A 22451-nucleotide genomic window follows, 5' to 3' on the forward strand; every position below is an offset into this window, starting at 1 on the left:
ATTACGCACCTACACACCAAGGTCACGCACCTGCACACAAAGGTCATTGCCTAACACATCAAGGTCAAGGTCACGGGGAAGTAGGTCATGGCAGTATATAGGCCTCCCTACTACTAATGGGGTACTCTTTTAGAATGAGCAGGAGAGGAACTTTTATATACATCATCCCACAAACAGGATATCACGTATCAGGACCGTTGATATACCAGTCGTGATGAACTAGCTAGAATGAGATAAAGGCCCATCGACGGGAATCGAACCTAAACTAACCGCGCATCTGGCGAGCGCTTTACCACTGGGCTACGTCCCGCTCCTAAACACCAGTTGAAGATTCACAAATAACTCTTGTCTTATACCGTGAATTATTATTTTAAACATTTGAAGATTCACAAATAACTCTCGTCTTATACCTTGAATTATTTTAAACAGTTGAAGATTCACAAATAACTCTCGTCTTATACCGTGAATTATTATTTTAAACAGTTGAAGATTCACAAATAACTCTCGTCTTATACCGTGAATTATTATTTTAAACAGTTGAAGATTCACAAATAACTCTCGTCTTATACCGTGAATTATTATTTTAAACATTTGAAGATTCACAAATAACTCTCGTCTTACCTTGAATTATTATTTTAAACATTTGAAGATTCACAAATAACTCTCGTCTTATACCGTGAATTATTATTTTAAAAAATTTGATTGATGGCCGTAGTAATTTAAATATACATGTCTGTCATTGTCCACTTTTATTTCGTGCATACAACGTGGATTTCTTTCAACTACCATACAAACGTCCTGCATTTTGTCTTCAGGGCGAAGCCACGGAAATAGGAGGGGTAGATTAACAAATATATAAAAGATAAAACAACACCACAACAAATGTATGAATATATTTAAAATGGCACGACATCTGACAAGTGTTAACATTATATATTATATTATATATATATATTAGTGCGATATAACCATATTACAAGATGATCTATATACAGGGAATAACATACAAGCAATAACACACGGGTAATAGCATACAGGTAATATACAGGGAAAAACATTCAGGAAATAATATACAGGGAATAACATTCAGTGAATTTAAAAGGAGTATGAACTATTAGAGATAATCATTAATTAAATGCATCAACTATCACTAGATGTTTTTTTGTTATATCCAGCCACGGTTCGAGCACGCTATTCCTGACACACCTACCAGTAATCCACAACTGGTTCAACAAAGGTCATGGTTTGTGCTATCCTGCCTGAAGGAAGCGCAAATAAAAGATCCCTTGCTGCCTGTTGTAAAAGAGTAGCCTATGTGGCGACAGCGGGTTTCCTCTAAAAAACAGTGTCAGAATGACCATATGTTTGACGTCCAATAGCCGATAAGATAAAAAAAAAATCAATGTGCTCTAGTGGCGTCGTTAAATAAAACAAACTTTACTTTTTTGTTTAAAGAGTGAGAAAGAAGCCTTCACTAATGGATGATAACACTGTTTCTTCACAGCTATCTTCAGATATTTCACTAAATGTTCCTGTAATAGTAAATCATCTGATGCACGATTTCTCACGTGTCACGGTAATCGATCTTATAACTGAGTTATTCTCAGGGTCTCTCCAAATAATCGATTCATTGGTATTGCACGCCACAGCGAACCCATAATCAATTTATACTAGAGAAGTAGGTCTCTGCTAGCACACTGTAAAGCGTTGTGTCGTGGTTAAGCCAATGGACATAAGGCTGGTAGGTACAGCGTTCGCAGCCCGGTACCGGCTTCCACCCAAAGCCAGTTTTAAGGGACGCAATGGGTAAGTGTTAGACCACTACACTGTCTTCTTTCTCACTAACCACTAACAACTAACCCACTGTCTTGGACAGACAGCTAAAAAAAAACCCTGAGGTGTGTGCCCAGGACAGCATGCTTGAACCTTAAATGGACATAAACACGAAAAATATTAGAGCTGGGTTAAAAAAAGAAGAAGTGAAAATAGACATTACTTCAGGGGTAGGAATTCTCCTCGGATCAGCTGTTTTCCTCTCATGGAACATTGCGTTTCCTCGCATTTTAATCGTCCTTTCCTCCAAATTGTGTCAGATGGCACAGATTTTAATCTAGGATTTCAAGAATTTCCGGGACCCCTCTAGATTTCCTCTTTTTTACAGTCCACCAATTCCACACCCCTGTTACTTGCATTTTATTGCTCAGATAATCCAGTTCCCAACATCTGAAGTGATTCTAGTGACCTTGGTGTGTCTAGTACCACCATGATTTATAATATTATTGAATTAGGGCTCAAAATACTGACATCCCAAAGGTTTTGTGTGGGGGTTTTGCCGGACAACATCACCACGGTAAATGCGTGTGCAGAAATTGTAGTAGACATGCTCCCGGAAAAATGTAAAGAAAAAACGAAAGAAAATATGCTGGAGCAGAGAGGTTAATCGACCCTCGAAACTCACCTCTTGCACGGGCAATTACTTTACGTTTATATTAACATGTTAGTTTTAGTCAATCAGGTTTTGGTCTGGCAGGTTTTGATTTGAACCGGCAAAATTTGTAGCTTGCTGGACCTAATATCTGGTCAATTTCGACCCCTGTATTATGATTGTGATTATCCTTGCTTAAAAACGTTATTCAATGCACGTATTTCAATGTAAAAACAGTGAAAATATAATGTCTCAGTCACCGAGATAAAACATGAATAACAAAGTAATGGGTGAATGGATGGATGGATGAATGAATAAATGGATTGCCTAATAAATCAACACACCGGTTTCTGGGTGTTAAGGAGATAAGAAAAAAAGAAAGGAATACAAAATCATATTAATATAAAATTTATAACAGTTAGTAACAGAGTTATCTCCCATAAGGCATATCCATCTCTCATAGGACAAACAAAACAAAAACCCACACCACCATACGATCTCACTTCCTGTTCTGTACACCAAATACACTAAATGTCGGTGCAAGACAAACGACACGTTCTCGGGGTCTCTGATTTCTTTGGTAGAATTCACACAAAGAAGTCGTCTGGTGATTTGGAGGTCTAAAAATAAAACAAACGGTAAAACAAGTGCTGTAAGCTGGACAATTACTAGTGTGTGTGTGTGTGTGTGTGGGGGGGGGGGGGGTTGGCGAAGGGGAGCAGGGATGTATGCAAGAATCTATGCAGGTTGGGGGGGGGGGGGGGGGGGGTGTCTGTGGCGAGCTAAATGTTTAAGGGGTGAGGGTCGAGTTATTTTCCACAGGGAAATATATGTAAAATCAATAGTGCAAGATGCAAATTAAAGCCATTCGGACTAGTAAAAAAGAGAGAGAGAGAGAGAGAGAGAGAGAGAGAGAGAGAGAGAGAGAGAGAGAGAGAGAGAGAGAGAGAGAGAGAGAGAGAGAGAGAGAGAGAGAGAACCACCTTAAGCAGGGGAGGGGTACTAATTTCCCTAAAAACTCATCTCTGAGTGTCTTTATTTCAAACGTTTTCGGGGAGCATGTAGTCCGAAGGGACGTAGAAAGTGTGGTTCTTTTGCATAATTAGGATCGAGGGTAGAGGCAATTACTTGTTTCCTGGTGAGGTTCGAACATTTTGAGTTGAAGTTCCTCTTATTGCTAATGTGTTGTTTGCAGCCAATCACAGTGTAGGTTACATACAAATGTCTGTGAAAACTCACCTGGAAGACGATGTTTGGTTGGCTAAGTAATCGAGGTCTTTGTATTTTGAACTGAAAACAAAGTAAAAAAAAATCATATCAAACATACCACATTCGGTGAAGCTTATACATCGAGATTGAGATCGAGAGAGAGAGACAGAGACAGAGACAGAGACACAGAGACAGACAGACACAGACAGAGACAGAGACACAGAGACAGACAGACACAGACAGAGACAGAGACACAGAGACAGACAGACACAGACAGAGACAGAGACACAGAGACAGACAGACACAGACAGAGACAGAGACACAGAGACAGACAGACACAGACAGAGACAGAGACACAGAGACAGACAGACACAGACAGAGACAGACAGACACAGACAGAGACAGAGAGAGACAGAGAGAGAGACAGACACAGACAGAGACACAGAGACAGACAGACACAGACAGAGACAGAGACACAGAGACAGACAGACACAGACAGAGACAGAGACACAGAGACAGACAGACACAGACAGAGACAGACAGACAGACAGACACAGACAGAGACAGAGAGAGACAGACACAGACAGAGACAGAGACACAGACACAGAGACAGACAGACACAGACAGAGACAGAGACACAGAGACAGACAGACACAGACAGAGACAGACAGACACAGACAGAGACAGAGACACAGAGACAGACAGACACAGACAGACACAGACAGAGACAGAGAGAGACAGAGAGAGACAGACACAGACAGAGAGAGACAGAGACAGACAGACACAGACAGAGACACAGAGACAGACAGACACAGACAGAGACAGAGACACAGAGACAGACAGACACAGACAGAGACAGAGACACAGAGACAGACAGACACAGACAGAGACAGAGACACAGAGACAGACAGACACAGACACAGACAGAGACACAGAGACAGACAGACACAGACAGAGAGAGACAGACAGACAGACAGACACAGACAGAGACAGAGAACAGAGAGAGCATCTGTCCATCAATTCACATTCTGCGGGTATATAAGTATACAAAAAACCCTTTAAATCTCTACCTCACAAAACCAGGAACCTAGCAAAAAAACCCAAACAAACAACAACAACAACAACAACAACAACCAAAGGCAACAACAACAATGTGTATCCCACTCCCACAACACAGTTGTAAACATACTTACATACGCCACACGATGTATATGATGTTAGGAAATAACCGACTGTATCTACCTCTCTATCTGAATCCAGATTGTTAGCTACGAAATCCAAGGAGAACTGTCCACGGCTGCCTTTCACCTCGCTCCCTGCCTGTTGAGATCCATTCTGCCACAGGGAGCTTCCCCACGTCACTGAAAACAATAAAGAGGTGAATTCTAGTTTCAGATTTTAATACATTTGTCGATTAAAGGGACAGTTCCGAGTTAGCAGCCATAGTACGATGTGTCTGACTATCAAAATCCTTTTGACGACTAAAATTACGTATTAAATACATTTTCGTGTTTAGAATACCAGTTTAAATAGGAACATAGGAGATTTCTTTAAAGTATGAATATAGTGGATTTCTTTAAAATATGAACATAGTGGATTTCTTTAAAGTATGAATATAGTGGATTTCTTTAAAGTATGAATATAGTGGATTTCTTTAAAGTATGAATGTAGTGGATTTCTTTAAAGTATGAATATAGGGGATTTCTTTAAATTATGAACATAGGGGATTTCTTTAAAGTATGAATATAGTGGATTTCTTTAAAGTATGAAAACAGGGGATTTCTTTAAAGTATGAATATAGTTGATTTCTTTAAAGTATATATATAGATGATTTTTTTAAAGTATGAATATTGTGGATATTTTAATATATGAACATAGTGAATTTCTTTAAAGTATGAATATAATGGGTTTCTTTAAAGTATGAATATAATGGGTTTCTTTAAAGTATGAATATAGAGGATTTCTTTAAGCATGAATATAGTGGATTTCTTTAAAGTATGAATATAGTGGATCTCTTTAAAGTATAAATATAGTTGAGTTCTTTAAAGTATGAACATAGGGGATTTCTTTAAAGTATGAATATAGTGGATTTCTTTAAAGTATGAACACAGGGGATTTCTTTAAAGTATGAATATAGTTGATTTCTTTAAAGTATATATATAGATGATTTTTTTAAAGTATGAATATTGTGGATATTTTAAAATATGAACATAGTGAATTTCTTTAAAGTATGAATATAGTGGGTTTCTTTAAAGTATGAATATAGAGGATTTCTTTAAGCATGAATATAGTGGATTTCTTTAAAATATGAACATAATGGATTTCTTTAAAGTATGAATATAGTGGATCTCTTTAAAGTATGAATATAGTTGATTTCTTTAAAGTATGAACATAGTTGATTTCTTTAAAGTATGAACATAAGGGATTTCTTTAAAGTATGAATATAGTGGATTTCTTTAAAGTTCCAAAATGTGAATATTCGCCAAAAACGCAGCCACGTGCAAACCATGTCACCACTGCACGTGCGTTGTTCTGCACGTGCAACATGAACACCGACAGTATAAAAGTGCAGGGTGTTCGCTTGCCTGGCCTCTGTATCTGGCCGACAGTTGACAATCCAGGACATGCCACGTCTCAGTGAACCGCAGAGAACAATGCCATCGGCCGACTAGACGCAGGCGAATCCAGAACGGCCGTTGCCAGGGCATTCCATGTGTCCCCAAGCACCATCTCCAGACTGTGGGACCGTTACCAGCAACATGGATCAACACGTGACCTCCCTAGATCCGGTCGACCACGGGTCACTACCCCGGGCAGGACCGCTACATCCGGGTACGCCACCTTCGGGAACGATTGACTACTGCCACCTCCACAGCCGCAGCAATACCAGGTTTGCGCAGGATATCCGACCAGACCGTACGGAAACCGCCTACGTGAGGTAGGAATTCGTGCCAGACGTCCAGTTCGAGGTGTCATCTTAACACCACAACACCGTCGACTCCGACTGCAGTGGTGCCAGATTCATCGACAAGGCCTCAACTGCGATGGAGACAGGTGTGGTTCAGTGACGAGTCCCGATTTCTGCTCCGACGTCATGATGGAAGATGTCGCGTGTATAGGCGTCGTGGTGAACGTTATGCGGCAAACTGCGTGCAGGAAGTGGACAGATTCGGCGGGGGTAGTGTCATGGTGTGGGCAGCCATCTCACACACTGGCAGAACTGACCTGGTCCACGTGCAGGGCAACCTGAATGCACAGGGCTACATTGACCAGATCCTCCGGCCACACATCGTTCCAGTTATGGCCAACGCCAACGCAGTGTTCCAACATGACAACGCCAGGCCTCACACAGCACGTCTCACAACGGCTTTCCTACAGAACAACAACATTAATGTCCTTCCTTGGCCATCGATATCACCGGATTTGAACCCAATTGAGCATCTATGGGACGAGTTGGACCGACGCCTCCGACAGCGACAACCACAGCCCCAGACCCTGCCCGAGCTGGCAGCAGCCTTGCAGGCCGAGTGGGCCACCATCCCCCGGGACGTCATCCGTACTCTGGTTGCTTCAATGGGCAGGCGGTGCCAGGCAGTTGTCAACACACGCGGAGGCCACACCCGGTATTGACTCCAGATGACCTTGACCTTGGTGGTGTGTCCTATCACTTACTCACAATGGACTAGAGTGAATTGTGAACAATCCTGCAACATTTGGTAATTATCGGACTCACCATTCAATAATTAAATCAATTCTCCAAATGTTACGACAATGTGGTTTTGCGTTTCTTCTTTTGAAGAGTATATATAGATGATTTTTTTAAAGTATGAATATTGTGGATATTTTAAAATATGAACATAGTGAATTTCTTTAAAGTATGAATATAGTGAATTTCTTTAAAGTATGAATATAGTGGGTTTCTTTAAAGTATGAATATAGAGGATTTCTTTAAGCATGAATATAGTGGATTTCTTTAAAATATGAACATAATGGATTTCTTTAAAGTATGAATATAGTGGATCTCTTTAAAGTATAAATATAGTTGATTTCTTTAAAGTATGAACATAAGGGATTTCTTTAAAGTGTGAAAATAGTTGATTTCTTTAAAGTATGAACATAGTGGATTTCTTTAAAGTATGAAAATAGTGGATTTCTTTAAAGTATGAATATAGTTGATTTCTTTAAAGTATGAACATAAGGGATTTCTTTAAAGTATGAATATAGTGGATTTCTTTAAAGTATGAATATAGTGAATTTTTTTAAGTATGAATATCGTTGATTTCTTTAAAGTATGAACATAAGGGATTTCTTTAAAGTATAAATATAGGAGATTTCTTTAAAGAGTGTCAGTTTAAAGGCATACTGTCATGGATTTAAGGACCTTATTTCTCTAAAAATGGATAATAAATAGAAATTACATTAATTGTTGGAAACCAAATCTAGCTATCGCATCACCTTAACTGAACCATGATGGAGTGAAATCCATGTTATCCCTCTCGGCAATTTTATTTATTTATTTAAAAAAAAATGGACATGCTGAGAGATTATAAGTAAACATAATTATTAAAAACGGCACTTGAAACGGGTGTACCAATGCTCCACATCCTATAAAAAATATACTGCAACCACTCTTGAAATGATGTGCATTCATAACGCATTTTCTTAGTGTTATTTTTAATATTGTAGGTGTCCTTCTCTAAAATTGTATCCAATCCCTAGAAAAATCATGTATCTGCCCTTGTAATTATATATATATACACACACAGTGAAACCTCTCAAAACCGGACCCTCTGTAAACTGGAATTCCCACAAAACCGGACGGTTTTCATAGTCCTTTTTTCAATATCTGTGCAGAAAAGAACCTCTCTAAACCGGATACCTCTTAAAACCAGACTTTGTAATTGGTCCCAAGGGTGTGTAGTTTAGAGGAATTTCACTGTATATATATATGTATATACACACATAAATTACCCGGCACTGTATTGTCGTATATATGTATATACACACATAAATTACCCGGCACTGTATTGTCATATATATATATGTATATGCACATAAATTACCCGGCACTGTATTGTCGTATATATATATGTATATGCACATAAATTACCCGGCACTGTATTGTCGTATTGGGATATTTTCCCCGCTGGTTCCACCAGCTGTACTCGGGGAAATACGTTGAGCTCGCCGAACGTCTCCCTGTTGTAGGAGCCGAGTCGTTTATCCAAGCTGTTTTCGTAACTTCCTCCGGAAAATGCCGAGCTGATGCTGCCAAAGGTTTGACGAACGTGCGTTCTACAAATTAAAGAGGTGTTCCTGAGTTTGCTGTCATTACCAGTATATGATGATTTCTTCAAATATGGCGTCTTTAACAAACAAAATTACATATTAAATACATTCTTTTGTTTATAATAGTAGTGTCGGCATATAATATTATTGGGATGTTAAATCCAGTTAGGGCTAGCACAGACATTACGACAGTCAGGGTCACTCTGTATACTGATATACAGACAGAGATATTCTAAATGACAAAATGTATTTGATATATAATTTTTATGATTAAAAAGGAAATATTACTCGGAAACATTTTACAGTAGCAGCAAAAAACCCCAAACAAAACAACAAACAAAAACAAAACAAAACAAAAACAAACAACAAAAAACAAACAAAGCAAACCACCCCCAACAAAAGCAAACAAACATCTCCCCAAACCTACTACCAAAACATCCCCCCCCCCCCACCCTCCAAAAAACCATCACTCAATACAATAAAAACACACCTATAAACAACAAAAAACAAGAAACACCCACACCCCACAAAAACAAAAAACAACCCCCCCCCCCCCCCAACAAAACAAAACAACAACAACAAAAAAGCAAAACCCAAACAGGATCCTACCAACTCCTCAACGTCATCAACGAAAGCAAGCAAACAAACTGGAACACATACGGGTCTCTGCTGTGATCGTCGTCTGTCAGCGGGTGTTTCCGGTGTGTCTTCTTCTTCCCCCAGCAGACGATCAACATGGCTACAATGGCGGCCACCGCGATGGACACTGGAATTCCTATAGTCAGCCCCATTAGAAGATTCGTATCTGGAAACACAAAGTAAATAAATAAATAAATAAATAAATAAACACATACATTCCTATAGCCAGACCAAATAGAAGACTCGTGTCTGGAAACACAAACAAACAAACAAACAAACAATAAATAAATAAATAAATAAACACAATCATTCCTATAGCTGGACCCATTAGAAGACTCGTGTCTGGAAACACAAAGAGCAAATAAATAAATAAATAAATAAATAAATAAACACATGCATTCCTATAGCCAGACCAATTAGAAGACTCGTGTCTGAAAACGCAAAGAGTAACTAACTAACTAACTAACTAAATAAATAAACATATGCATTCCTATAGGCAGACCCATTAGAAGACTCGTATCTGGAAACACACAAACTGAATAAATAAATAAATAAATTAAAAAAGTTTATTTATTTAATATTATTACTGTGATTGAACTGTACCTCCCGTTTCGCAAATTAACATCATAATTATATTTTTAACAAACCCAGCTTCATTGTTTTAAAACAAATTTATTGTGTATTTTTTTTCAAGATAATATTTATTATGTTTTTAAATTCCCAAGCTTTTAAAATGACATCTTACCTGATTTCTTTTGTCTGTAAAAACAAGAAAATAAAACAAAGGTGAAACATTATAAGAGATGTAATTATTTAAATAATGGAGATGAGACTACAATTTTATGTTCTTGTGTTTATACATACTGTTCTAATAGACAGTAACATTTTCTAACCTTAAATAAACATCAGTTCTGTCATTAAGTTTATTAAGCATTAACCCTTTTTAACCTGCAACCGAAATTATTGATGTCTCTTTTTAATCAGCATTAACCTTTTTATGCAGTGTAAATTAATTTTGTTTGTATCTGACATAGGTTAACCCTTTCTAACCTGCAGTGGGAATTATTTGTGTTTGTAACTAACAAAGGTTAACCCTTTTTAGCCTGCAGTGTAAATTATTTGTGTTTGTAACTAAAAAAGGTTAACCCTTTCTAACCTGCAGTGTAAATTATTTGTGTTTGTAACTAACAAAGGTTAACCCTTTTTAGCCTGCAGTGTAAATTATTTATGTTTGTAACTAACAAAGGTTAACCCTTTCTAACCTGCAGTGGAAATTATTTGTGTTTGTAACTAACAAAGGTTAACCCTTTCTAACCTGCAGTGGAAATTATTTGTGTTTGTAACTAACAAAGGTTAACCCTTTTTAGCCTGCAGTGTAAATTATTTTTGTTTGTAACTAACAAAGGTTAACCCTTTCTAACCTGCAGTGGAGAAATTATTTGTGTTTGTAACTAACCAAGGTTAACCCTTTCTAACCTGCAGTGGAAATTATTTGTGTTTGTAACTAACAAAGGTTAACCCATTCTAACATGCAGTGGGAATTATTTGTGTTTCTAACTAAAAAAGGTTAACCCATTCTAACCTGCAGTGGAAACTATTTGTGTTTGTAACTAACAAAGGTTAACCCTTTCTAACCTGCATTGGAAATTATTCTTGTCCGTTTCTATACATTCTTCATCTATGTCGCACAATAGACACACAACGTTTTCTGAAAATTAAATCAAATTATGATATGATTGCTCAACATGAAATAAATATGGTAACATTATTTTAAATGATCTCCCTCTATTGTCTGTCTGTCTGACTGTATGTTTATTAGTCTGCCATTCTTTCTTTATTTAATTTTTCATTTTTTTTCTCTCTTTCTTTAATTGTCAGTCATTCGTTCTCTTTATTTTTTTCAAATCATCCATCTGTCTGTTTCTTGTTTGCTGCATGTCTCTAATGTTTTTCTTCCTTCCTTCCTTCCGTTTCTTTCTTTCTTTCTTTCTTTTTACCTATCTATATGTTAATTTTGTCTAACCATTAATCCATTATTAGTCCTATCTACCAATTTATTTGTCTCTGTATCTCCTTTCTCCCTTCCTCCCCCACTTCTCCCTCTCTCCCTCCCCCACTTCTCCCTCCCTCACTCCCTCTGTCAGTATCTTTTGTCTGTCAATTGACGACTTCACAAGGCACCAAATTGTAGGCCTAGAATATACTAGCGCAATATCATTCAAAGTCGCATCTCTGTTCGAGACAGAGTCTAAGAAATACTTCTACAAAGCAGTACCATGATAATACGAGAGACAAGACGAAGACAACACCCTTACCAGTCTTTCCGTCCGATATTATGGTGGGTTGTTTTGTGATGTTCACAGTTTCGTTGCCTAGCAACAAGGACCCCGTGGAATAGATAGACGACAGCGCCAGGGCTACTTGCCGCTCCCGTGACGTCACACTGGCCGACCCGTCACTATATACGTCGAAATCAACCACTGTGCTACCTCTCCTAATATCATAAAATATACAAGTTATGTTATGGTGAGCGATCGCTCCAGAGCCCCATGCGCCTGTAACTTAAATTTTAAGTGCACGAAAAATTGCTCATCTGGAAAATGACTAATTTTGAAAACAACAATATCACTATTTACAAATAGGTAAATCAAGCCCCACTACTCTCGTGAATACATCTTTGACGAATCAGGAAGGATGTATCACCCTGAGGAGCCCTTCTATAATAAACACAAGGTTTTACAGTTCTTCGTGATAGCAACAATGACCTTGTCAAGACATCCCTTTGACTCTGTTTTATGCAAAGATACGATATTTGATTATGGTAACGGTTTCTTGTTTCTTTTTCTTTAGTTTTTTTCCGTTTATATTTTTATATATTTTGTTATTGTCCCCAGAGCAATATGGCGATGCCAAGGTTGGGGTGCCTTGAGATCATGACCTTACAGTGTCAAAATATCATCACATATACATTATATGGACATAGTAATAATAATATCTTGATATATATATATATATATATACATGTATATATATACACACACACACACACACACACACACACACACACACACATATACATAATACAATATTGTTGAATATTTATAATATGGAAAGTTAAATGCTCTGAGTTCAACATGAAAATGAGGAAAAGAAGAAGGAAAGAAAGCAAAAGGAGTGAGGATTAAAAGGAAAGAAAAGGATAATTGGAAGAATCTAGCTAAAAGGAATATAATTTGTACTGTATCTGTATTTCCAAGCAAGCTGTGTTCATAAACAAATTCACTCATTGATATTTATTATAAATACTTTAATTAAAAAAGGTCAAGGGGGTCCATTGTTTAATAAATAATTCATAGTTACAGTTTTTAAAAATAATATATTTTTCTATATCAAATTTCGTTTGTAATATGTCTTTAACGCTGTTAAAATGTAACATTTTTTTCTGTACTTTCATACTATAAATATAATATTTGACGTTAATTGTTAACCAATTGACAAAATAACTGTTTCGTTGACATTTCATCGTCAGAAAAAATACAGTGCAGTTGTCTTATAGCTCCCAGCATCTACCTAAACGGACACGATGTAAATAGTACATGTAAATACTGTAGGCCTACTATTAAACATTCTACACTGGACACTTCGTATAATGGACAGCACATACTTCCTATCCACTGGCGTAGGATGCTGGGGGAGGGCAAGGGCAAGGGGCAGGGGGCAAATATGCCCCCCACTTTTCAAATATTTAGCTTTATATTTGCTTTATAATAGTGCAAAAGTGTGCAAATATAAAAGTTTGTCCCCCCTCCCCTAACTTGTGGCACCTTCCTACGCCACTGCTATCTACATATACTGAATACAGTTTATTTTCTGATATAGGCCACTAATATCTAGAATGTAATTTCAGGGTATTTATTTTCAAATATTCTTTGTATTCGTTTTCTTGTTTATTTAGTTTTAAATTGTGAACGACTGCCGATGAAATTAAAATGTAAATGTCATGATACTTACGATATTTTGGTAACAACCAGGCGTATGAAATGTGTCAATAGCACTTGCAGTTTAGCCTCCATCTAAATAAAATAGATTTTCAAATAAGTTTATTAACTTTTGAATCTGAGCATAATACATTATTTTTATTCCTAATATATGATATTGATGATACCGAAATACACGAGGGTAATAATCTCTTTATCATATAATCTTACGTTTAATACAACATGTTTTTGTAAACTGTACACGCAACTTTAATTCCAGTCCGCCATTACTACATATTCAAATGATGTAAGAATATGTGGCCCGGTGCATTTTTGAATGGTAATGACGTCAAACTCGAATGACGTCATTTTGGATGTCCTTACATCTAAATAAACTAGGCCTTAACGTTTTTTCGTTTTCCGATCGCTGGACAGCTTTCAGTGTCAAATTGCCATTGAAATGTTTTTATTTGATCCCTATGTATGCATACGTCAATTATGGAGTGTCACCCAAGTACGTTTGCTTAAATGTCAATAAACCTAGTGCCTATATATATATATATATATATATTATATATATATATATATATATATATATATACATACTCTTAAAAAAAAGTAGGGGAACCTGAAATATTAATGTTAATATCAACTATTAGACCGAACATACGTTTTGACCACAGACATACTAGTAAAGAACGTTCAGGTCTGTTTATCAACACACCGAAACACATTCCATAGTTTGCACATGCATCACGCAGTTGCCCTGTACACGTGCGTGGGGTGTCATTCTCGATTTTGACAATTTCCAGGAAGGTCGATTAATCACTGTGGAACATTATTTCTGTCAATCCTTTTCATTCTGTTGATCATACAGTTGTTATTATTTTATTTTTAGTCATTTTTATTGTTTGAATTTGCTATATCAACTTTCAAATTTCATTTCTGACCCCAATCGTCCTTCAAGATTGGTGGGCATAAAACCTACTGTAATACTGAACTACCTGTTGTAATGTTTGCCCAATTAATTCACTATTATCATATAACCATTCCCAACAGCTAATATACTTTACAATTTTGGCAATTGTAAATTCTTATTAGAGTTCCCCTACTTTTTTTGAAGAGTATATATGAAATAAAATGAAATAAAATGAAATAAATAAAAACTTGAGCAATAATATTCTTTAGAGAAACGTTAACTGCAAAACAAAATAAAAACTGTAAAATTTTGTACCTTGTTGAAATTAATTAATTGTTTTACTACTTCAATTCTACTTTTGTGTTAGTAAATACATATGAAAAGACATTCTTCATGAATAAAATGAAAGAAAAAATTAGCAAACAAAAAACTAAACGAACAAAAAATAAAAAACAAAACACAGAAAGAAACCCCGAACAATAAACATGACCCCCCCAAAAAACAAAACAAAAAAACAATGAAAAAACACAAACAGAAAAAAAATACCTCCCCCCCCCCCCCTAAAAAAAACCCCCAAACAAAGAAAGAAAGAAAGAAAGAAAAAAAATCCCCAACAACAATCCTCCATCCCCTCGAAAAAAAAAACTGAACCAAAGGAAAAAACCCACAAAAAAAACAACCCAACAAACAAATACAAAACAAAGAAATAAAATGGCGTCCGGAAAACCATCTTCACAACAACAACGATGACAAATCCCCATTCCTAATGTTTGGCTCAGAGTGTCAACTGTTACAACGAAGTTGGCCAACTCGACGGTTGCATTATAATTCATGACATACGACGGGTGCGTTCAGATTAACAACTAAACTAATGTATTATACGACGAGAATCGAGTTGTAAGAGCACTCACTCGGTGACGTAGGGAGGGTGGTGGGACAATGGGTGGGGTGGGGGGGGGTGGGGGGGGGGGCATGCCCCCTAATCAAACATTTTGTTAAAAACAGTATTTAATTTCACAAAATCATACATACATACATACATACATACATACTAGACACTGCCAGGTCTGCCCACTATTTCATGCACGTAAGTGGGATCAAACGCGAAGCTTGTAGGCCCAATGGATATAGTTGATTTAAAAAGCATTCTTTTTATGGATGCCTCAATAGTATAATATTGCTGATATCACTGAGCGTCTGGTCTGCTGTCACTCACCGCTCGCTGGAACTGCTGGACAAACTCCTGGTAAGCACTGGAGTCTGGGTCAGAGAAATCTGCCTTGTAGTCCACGTTCAGTGAAATCTCAATCGATACTGCTGGTTCTGCAAAAAAACACCCATATTTTTCCAATTTAAACCTTGAGAAAGATGGTGTATTTAAAAAAACGTTAAATAGAGAATGGCTACATGAGCGGCCGTTAGATACCATTTATTTTACAATGAGTTGTTTTAAAATGTATCTGACGAGCGAAAGCGAGTTGGATACATTTTTAAACAACGAGTTGTAAGATAAATGGTATCTAATGGATACGAATGTAGTATTATATTTCTTACATAACTTCACAAAACAGTTTTAAAATAAACTAAAACCTATGTACGGCCATAGCGCTTAAAGTTAACTTATAGACAAGTGAATTTCAGGTTAACTTGTATGTCACACAGTGATCGATTCGACCGTGCTGTTTTTCATTGGATGATATGGCCTTGGTGACCTGGTAATCACCTAAGAGCAGCCAGTCGTACGTCTTTAAAATGTTAATGCACATTATATGTGTTAACAAGTATGTGTTATTAAAAATAACAAATTACATGATGTTGTCACCAACGGGTGTGCAAGAAGTCAAAATAACTATACTTGTGATATTTTAAATCATTAATAATAGACGAGGCACTAGATAGAGATTCATGGAATAAACCACTATTTTTCCAAATTACCATTCGACTTTATACTGTGCAGAGATACGGCCCTGATCATGTATTACAGTTTTGTCATTCAGATTTCGTACGTCCACCTCCCAACGCCCCTCCTCCACATAATAATAAATAATAATAATAATAATATAATATTCATACATATATATACATATATATCTCTGTGTGTGTGCATGCGTGTGTGTGTATATATAAAATAAAATAAATATCAATCACTAAACCTTCATATTAAATATGTTCTACTTTGGAATATGTTTACAGAAGTCCAAACGTCATTTATCTGTTGTGTGTGTGCTTTATACGCATTAAGAATTTCGTATAATTATGTGATAAGTTATGTTTCTTTTAAATATTTGGTTATTTGAAGCTGTATATTGTAGATACAGAATTCGGAGCAACTGTTCTCCGTCATCTTTCTTTTGTTCTTTCTGTCTCCTCTGTCTATGTCTCTGCGCCTCTCTCTCTCTCTCTCTCTCTCTCTCTCTCTCTCTCTCTCTCTCTCTCTCTCTCTCTCTCTCTCTCTCTCTCTCTCTCTCTCTCTCTCCCTCCCTCTCTCCCTGTCTCTTTTACTTTTCTCCCCATCTCTCTCCTCCTCTCTCCCTCCCTTTCTCCCTCTGTCTCTCTCTCTCTCTCTCTGTCTCTCTCTCTCTCTCTCTCTCTCTATTTAAAACAAGTACATAAAATAGTGAACAATGACAACAACATACCTGTTACTCGAGTTGTGGTGGTTTCTGCCGTTGCCTGTTCTGTAAGAGAAACGAGTCGTGTGCACACATTAATGTTTGTCTGTAATTTACACACACCATGACCATTGCACGAACATCGCAGGCAGCCATTTTATTGCATCGGTATGAGTGCTATATCACTGAGAAGCTAGTGAACATGTAATGAAAGCAAGGAAATGGTTTATTTAATGACGCACTCAACACATTTTATTTACGGTTATATAGCGTCGAATATATGGTCAAGGACCACACAGATATTGATAGAGGAAACCCGCTGTCGCCACTTCATGGGCTACTCTTTTCGATTAGCAGCAAGGGATCTTTGATATGCACTATCCCATAGACAGGATAGCACATACCACGGCCTTTGATGTACCAGTCATGGTGCACTGACTGGAGCGAAAAATAGCCCAATGGGCCTACTGACAGGGATCGATCCCAAACTGACCGCGCATCAAGTGAGCGCTTTACCATTGGGCTACGTCTCACCCCGTGAAGATGTAATGAATGACAACGAAACAACATGTAAACAATCGAATGAATGAATGAGTGAATTAATGAATAACAGACCAGTACGATAAAACACACACTAATACAGGTACTGGGTGTCAAACAATGGTGTGGATACGAAAAGGATTATTTACATTAAATAAAAATTATATAATTATGTGACATTTAAATGAAACCAAATAGAAAGACATAAAGAAATAAAACAAAAGACACGCTTACTGGTGCAGGTGTGATTATCGCGAACCCAGCCCGTGCGACAAGAACAAACGTAGGACCCTTGGGTGTTAGAACAGAGTTGTGTGACGTCACAAGAGTGTGTTTTCTCGGAACATTCGTCAACATCTGGAATCAACAAATATCTTGAATATAAAAAATTTGTTTTACAATAGAAGTGAGTTAATTGACGCCAGACTGGTGCGACGTCTCGGAACAGACGTCAACACCTGGAACCAACAAATATCTTGAATATACAATATTTGTTTTACAATAGAACTGAGTTAATTGACGCCAGACTGGTGCGACGTCTCGGAACAGACGTTAACATCTGGAACCAACACATATCTTGAATATACAATATTTGTTTTACAATAGAACTGAGTTAATTGACGCCACACTGGTTCGTTTTCTCGGAACTATTCGTCAACATCATCTGGAATCAACAAATATCTTGAATATACAACATTTGTTTTACAACAGAACTGAGTTAATTAACGCCACACTGGTGCGACTTTTCGGAATGGACGTTAACATCTGGAATCAACAGATGTCTTGAATATACAATATTTTTCTGCAACAGAACAGTTAAACACATTAATATTTTATGTTGTTGGCAAAGGAACCCAATATTGGAGGTGGGGGCAACCCACACTATGTATGTATCTATGTATCTATGTATGTACTTTCCCAAAATTATTAGCCACTAAGGTGAAAAAAGAAAAAAATTTTATTTAACAATAAATTTTTTAGTTAAAAAGGTAAATGGTTAAGGCCAACAAATTTTGGGGAAACCCCTGTGAACGGGACCCCCATTCCCAAAATTTTTAAACCTTCCCAAACCCAAAAGAAAACCCTTTTTTGGAAAAAAGGAACGGGGTTTGAATTTTTTACCACTCCCCATTGAGTTGCGGAGCCTCCCGGGGGTGGGATTTTAAAATCCCATCCTCGTGGGATGACCCACCCAAACCCAGGGTAACCGAGGCCGCCAGACGCCAGGGCCGTCCCATGAGGCGCTTCTTTAACATTTTTAATTTTTTACATCAATTTTTCCAGTAAAAAGTTTTGACGATACCATTTCAAATCGGTCAAATGTAAAACTAAATTTTTTTTTAAAAATTAGAATTAAAATGAATCCAAATTTTAAACTAATTCTTTTCCCAAAAGTTTTAAGGGACCCACAATTCTTCTAGAAAGGAACATTTAATCTACAGAATTTAAAAAAAGTTCTTAAAAATTTTCTAGAAGGAAAATAGCCAAAACGGGGGTCTTTAACCCACAAAACCGGAAGGCACTTTTAAAAACAAAATTTTTTCCCTAAAATTTTAAGGACCCCAAAAACCCCTAAATTCCCTTAAAAGACAATTTCGTTTTTTCCAACAAAAGTTTTTTAAATTCCCCATATTCTTGGAACAGGGTTTCTATCAAAAATCTTTCTACAGTTTTTTCCCCTGTTTAGAGATTTGACGAACCAAGGCTTCCTAAACATCCTTTTTTTAAAACCCCCAAAAATTTTAACCGCAAAAACCCAAAAAAACCTTTTTAAAAAAAACCAGTTCTCCAAAGGTTTAAAGAACCCTTAAAAATGAAACTTTAAAGAAAAAATTTTAAATTTTTTAATTTAAAATTTTTCTCCCGTTGTATATGCCACAAAAACCGGGAAATGTTTAAAAAAAAAATTTTTCTAGATGTTTTGGGCCCCCCCCACCCCCCCCCAATATTCCGGAAGTTACAAAACCTTGTGGCCAACTGGGGGGTCCCAAAGTTACGAAATTTTTTGGAAATGTAAAATTTTAAAGTTTTAATTGTTTTTTTAACTCAAAAAAGCCCAAATTTTATTTAGGTATTTTAAAATTTTTTGGTCTTTCCATTATTTTAGTAAAAAACCCTTTGAAATGTAAAAAAATTTTACTGTCCAAACAGGGTAGCTTAAACCCTTTGAAATGGCTTGGCGCAAATTTAAAAACTAATTTAATTTAGACCAAGCCAGGGGCCCGTCACCCAAAAACTGAGTTGCTGTGGGCAAAAAACCTTCGGTAACCAAGATACAATAATGAATTTTCCCCAAAAATTGTCTAAATAAGCAAAAATATAAGGTTTTTAAAATTGTATGGCTTTTACTTCCTTCGTGGTTTAAATAAAATTTTTTAAAATAAAAACCCCGGGGACAGGGGAAAAGAATTACCATCCCCATTCAAAAATTCCCTCCACGTTCCCTTTCCACCGGTTACTTGGCAGAAATTTTGGAAAACCCGCCGTTTTGGAATTCGGCAAAATTTTCGCCCCCCAGGGTTTGCCCACCTAAATCGAAAAAAAAAACAACAAAAAAATAAAATTAAATTAAAAATTAATCCTTTATGTTATTCTGTTCTTTGTTTTAAGAATTGACCCCCACCCCCCTTCCATTGGTACTTTTACAGAAATCTAGGCTTCGTTAAAACATGGGCCCATCCCAAAATTATAAGAAAAATTTACAAAATATGTTTTTTTTAAATTTTATTTTAAATTTTATTTTTTTTAATTAGACCATGGGGATAACCTTGGCCATCCCCAGGAAAAAAATAAATTTATTACCTTTCTTGGGGAAAACATATAAAAATTTTTTAACCCGAACCAAAGTTTCAAAACTTTCTTTTACCCAACATTTTCAATAAAACCCGTAAATAAAAGTTTTGATTGGTCTTAATAAAAATTTTCCCCTTTTAAGGGGACTAAAAAAAAAAACCAAAAGAAAACAAAGGGAAAAAACAAAACTCCCAAATTTTAAAATTTTAAATTTACATAATCTTTGCAGCTGACCTTTTTTTCCAGTGAAGGCCCGCTTGGAAAACAGGCAAAAAATGGGCCTTTAATTTTAAAAAAAGGAGGGGGGAAAAAAAAAATAAATTTTAGAGTTTTTTTTAAATTTAAAGGTTTATTTGGGTTTTAGGGAAAATTTAGCCTTAATTTTTTATTACCCAAAATTTATAAAACCTTAGCCCTATAAAATAATAACAAATTTTTTACAAAAATTTTCTGGTTCCCGTTGTTTTTAAATTAAAAACTTTTTTTTTTAAAAAACGCGGGTGGGTTAATTTGGTTTGGTTTTTTTTAAAACTTTTAACGGAAACTCTTCTTTCACTCTGTTGTAACTTTATCTAAATGTGTTAAAGGTTTGTGGTTAACTAAACTTTGTCCATTTTTTTAGCGAGTTTAACCACTTAATGGGAAGATGTAGGACCACTACTTCTTTCTTACTAACCACTAACCCATTGTTCTGAGCCCGTCTTTATAAAACCTTTAGAGTCCAAACTCAATCTCAAATGACGTCATATGCATGCAATTTGTATGGCGTTGCCATGACGTTACTGTCTCAGACTCTATTAGAGTCTCGAGTCTAGACTCTAAAAGTTTTATAAGCACCAGGCCTTGACAGACAGCCCAGATAGCTTAGGTGTGTGCCCAGGACAGCGTGCGTGAACATTAATTGGATAGAAGCACATAATACTTGCTCTTTCTATTTATTCTAAAGACAAAACCACCACCACCACCCTCACCGCCAGCACCACAACCACCACCACCACCCTCATCGCCAGCACCACAACCACCACCACCACCCTCACTGCCAGCACCACAACCACCCTCACCGCCAGCACCACAACCACCACCACCACCCTCACCGCCAGCACCACAACCACCACCACCACCCTCACCGCCAGCACCACAACCACCACCACCACCCTCACCGCCAGCACCACAACCACCACCCTCACCGCCAGCACCACAACCACCACCACCACCACCATAACCACCACCACCACCCTCACCACCACCCTCACCGCCAGCACCACAACCACCACCACCACCACCACCCTCACCGCCAGCACCACAACCACCACCACCACCCTCACCACCACCACCCTCACCGCCAGCACCACAACCACCACCACCACCACCACCACCCTCACCAGCCAGCACCACCACCACCCTCACCACCAGCACCACAACCACCACCACCACCCTCGCCGCCAGCACCACAACCACCACCACGACGAACAACAACAACAAAAGACACCTTCAAAGCCCCCAACAGATTTGCATCAATGTTTGATTCTAAATCATAAATATAATATATATTCTTTTAAGACAGGAGGCTGAGTGAATTAATAAATAGGTGAATCAATGGATGAATAATAGAGGCATTATTATTAGACAAACACAGAGACAACTAGAAAAAGACAGAACGAGGGGCACACTTTTATATTTTATACTATTATAAAGCAAATATAAAGCACAATATCTGAAAAAAATTGCCTCCCTTGCCCCCACCCCCCGCCAGTGTTAAACAAATTATAACAATAGTTACCATAGCAACTGGTTTGGTTTGGATTGAGGCGATACCCTGAAGGGCATTTACAAGTCGGCTGACCTCCCACGGCTGTGCAGTAGGCGGGGTCACTGCACGTGGTGTTAGACCCCACGCACGGGTCATCTTCTGGAACTGGAACATGAACAAACGAAGAAATTGTAACATTAATGCTAACTAAAGGCAACGCAACACGATACGAGTGCATGGTACGATATTAGCCACGATAATAGCTGGTTGCGTAGCAACCGATGAAAACGTAATGTTT

At 37.3% G+C, this 22451-nt stretch overlaps 1 protein-coding gene across 1 annotated transcript in view; it reads right to left on the reverse strand.

The window, feature by feature from the left end:
* Positions 1-880: 880 nt before the first annotated feature.
* Positions 881-22451, reverse strand: part of LOC121373087 (mucin-like protein) — a 34540-nt gene continuing 12969 nt past the window's right edge. Inside the window, exons 5-17 of the mRNA XM_041499534.1 lie at positions 22184-22318; positions 17845-17967; positions 17098-17136; positions 15675-15781; positions 13574-13635; positions 11878-12056; positions 11198-11270; positions 10308-10321; positions 9584-9728; positions 8745-8929; positions 4877-4995; positions 3665-3715; positions 881-3045 (exon numbers count right to left, since the gene is read on the reverse strand). Coding sequence (XP_041355468.1) covers positions 3013-3045; positions 3665-3715; positions 4877-4995; positions 8745-8929; positions 9584-9728; positions 10308-10321; positions 11198-11270; positions 11878-12056; positions 13574-13635; positions 15675-15781; positions 17098-17136; positions 17845-17967; positions 22184-22318 — 1265 coding nt within the window. The 3' untranslated portion in view covers positions 881-3012. The remainder of the gene's footprint in view (positions 3046-3664; positions 3716-4876; positions 4996-8744; positions 8930-9583; positions 9729-10307; positions 10322-11197; positions 11271-11877; positions 12057-13573; positions 13636-15674; positions 15782-17097; positions 17137-17844; positions 17968-22183; positions 22319-22451) is intronic.

Source organism: Gigantopelta aegis, chromosome 5 (assembly GCF_016097555.1).
Source record: "Gigantopelta aegis isolate Gae_Host chromosome 5, Gae_host_genome, whole genome shotgun sequence".
In the NCBI taxonomy this organism is placed as follows: Eukaryota; Metazoa; Mollusca; class Gastropoda; order Neomphalida; family Peltospiridae; genus Gigantopelta; species Gigantopelta aegis.